This window comes from Cyprinodon tularosa, unplaced genomic scaffold (assembly GCF_016077235.1).
Source record: "Cyprinodon tularosa strain WSP-4 unplaced genomic scaffold, ASM1607723v1 ctg346, whole genome shotgun sequence".
NCBI classification, from domain to species: Eukaryota; Metazoa; Chordata; class Actinopteri; order Cyprinodontiformes; family Cyprinodontidae; genus Cyprinodon; species Cyprinodon tularosa.
The window spans coordinates 33316-35583 of record NW_024039059.1 but is presented as its reverse complement, the minus strand read 5'-3'; the positions used below and the strand labels follow the sequence as shown (position 1 = coordinate 35583).

The 2268-nt window shown below is 41.9% G+C and overlaps 1 protein-coding gene across 1 annotated transcript; it reads left to right on the top strand.

The window, feature by feature from the left end:
• The first annotated feature begins 285 nt into the window (after positions 1–285).
• On the top strand, positions 286–1499 carry LOC119789756 (twist-related protein 2-like). Its single transcript, XM_038294816.1, has one exon. The coding sequence runs from the start codon at positions 673–675 to the stop codon at positions 1315–1317; it is 645 nt and encodes a 214-aa protein (XP_038150744.1). The 5' UTR covers positions 286–672; the 3' UTR covers positions 1318–1499.
• Positions 1500–2268: the final 769 nt, after the last annotated feature.

Genomic DNA, 2268 nt, shown 5'->3' with positions numbered 1-2268 from the left:
AACAGAAATACTGATTCTTTTACAGATTTCTGATTTATTTTAAAACGCCCAGGGATGATCAGCTGAGCTGTGAATCATCAGTGAAAGGGGGGAGGGGAGTGGCTATGGAGGGAGGAAATCTGGAACCTATAAACTTAAGCAACTTCTGGAACAAGGAGCAAACGTCACAACGGTCAGATCTGGTTGGCTGTGCAAAAATCTCTCTCTCCGCCTCAACGTCTTCACTAGACCAATCAGTTGGGACACATTCTTCCTCTGTTTGAAAGCTCTGCTGTCCTAAAATCCATCCCAGGCCAATCAGGAAACTGAGTGGGAGGGAAACTGAAAGATTCACAGTCTCCTGCCTTTAAACATATACCCTCACTTTGCTGTTTTTTCATATGCTGCTTGTGAAAGTGTGTTCCTGGTAATGCATACTAACAGAGATTTCAAGAGCACATTTTCGGGTTTCCACACATGTGGATAAAGGAACTGACATTGACTGCTGGCTCCTCCACTTTGGTTTGATTGAGTATACCCAAGGGACAAGTTGAGAGGAAGAACAACAGCAGATTAGAGGACAAACAGAAAAGAGGAAAAGAAAGGGACTTACAAAAAGATCCCCTGGATAAACACACGAGTGGAGTACAAGGGACTTAAAAGGAGAGAAGGGGAAGAAACATTCGCCCAAGCATGAGAGAGGATGAGCTTTCCAGAGATGAGCACCCTAAAGGAAGGGTGGTTCCCAAAGAGAAGCAGGCAAGACCCCTTTCTAATGCCTGTGCTGTTGTTGTAGCCACTCCGGGCATCACTGGGTGTAAACGTCAGATGGGCTCACAGACAGAGCAACACCTTATTCCACTCACTCCTACTTCAGCAGAAGACCGTGACAAACTTAAACCAGGGGATGATGTTCAGATATACACCCCTACAGGCCCCAAAAAACTCAAACCGAGCCCTCAGCATCGACCGCCTTCCTCCAGCCCCTCACTTTCTCCTGTTTCGGGTCACAGTCCTGGAGGACTCCCTGCCCTCGAGGACCCACATGCTCAGCGTGCGATCGCCAACATCCGCGAACGCCAGAGGACTCAGTCGCTTAATGAAGCATTTGCCTCTCTACGGAAGATCATCCCCACACTTCCCTCTGACAAACTGAGCAAAATTCAGACCCTCAAGTTGGCGTCTCGTTACATTGACTTTCTGTACCAGGTTCTGCAGAGCAACGAGATGGACAGCAAGCTTGCCGGGTGCAACTACCTTGCCCATGAGAGGCTAAGCTATGCCTTCTCTGTCTGGAGGATGGAAGGGGCCTGGTCATCAATGTCTGCTGGTCACTAGCTCTCTCTAAATGTTCATCAATCTGTGCAGATAAGGATTAATACGAACTGAGACTTTCTGTAAGGCACATTGACTTTGAACTTTTTGAATTGTGTGAATCATTTAGCCAAATGTCACTCCGGGTTGCTGTTATTTGAATTTTTTAAGTGACCATTGGGATAAGGAGGCTAGGACACACGTAATGTAAGATATCCTAATAAATGTGCTGTCTGTTTACTGTAGAAAAATAATAGTAGAAACAACTGGAAAAAATCAAAATCTAGATAAGTACTTTTTTCTTAAAATAAGTGCATTTGTTCTTGGATTGAGGAGGTGAAAGAGACATTTTGCCAATGGAACAAGACAATTTACACTTAAGATAAGAAAACACAATTGGATTGTCTTATTTCAAGTGCATATTATCTAATTATCTTATTTAAAGAGTAGAAATACTCATTCTTTTGGCAAACTATATCATTTACCTACTCAAATTAAGGGTAAACACACTTAATTTAAGAAATTTTGACTTATTTCTAGATCATTTTTCCAGAGAACAACTGATCTTTATTCAAGACTTTAACTTCATAGACCTTAACTTTTCCATATAGCTGTTAGGTTTAATCCACTGTTATCTCTTATTGTATCAGTGTTCATCAGGTATGCACACTATAAGACAAATCTAACCTTAACATTTAGTTTTTCTGTTTGCATCTGTACCTTTGATGCAATAGCATGAGTAAAACTTTTGGAAGTCTATAAAACCAGGCAACTGAAACTCTCATAAAACTTATGGTGGACCTTTGTGTTGTCCATATCCTTTCAACATTTTCCAGCCTTTGAATCCCTTGGCCACCTCTGAACTTAAGTAACAGTGGAAAATATAACCGTGGGCAGTTGCCGCTTTAAAACAAAACCAGGCCCCCTTTGTGTTTTTTTTTTATTTTAGTTCCAAAGAGAAACCCCTGTTGAAAT

Excerpts from the sequence above, each read along its gene's own strand:
- LOC119789756 (XM_038294816.1), top strand. The coding sequence starts at position 673 with ATGAGAGAGGATGAGCTTTCCAGAGATGAGCACCCTAAAGGAAGGGTG.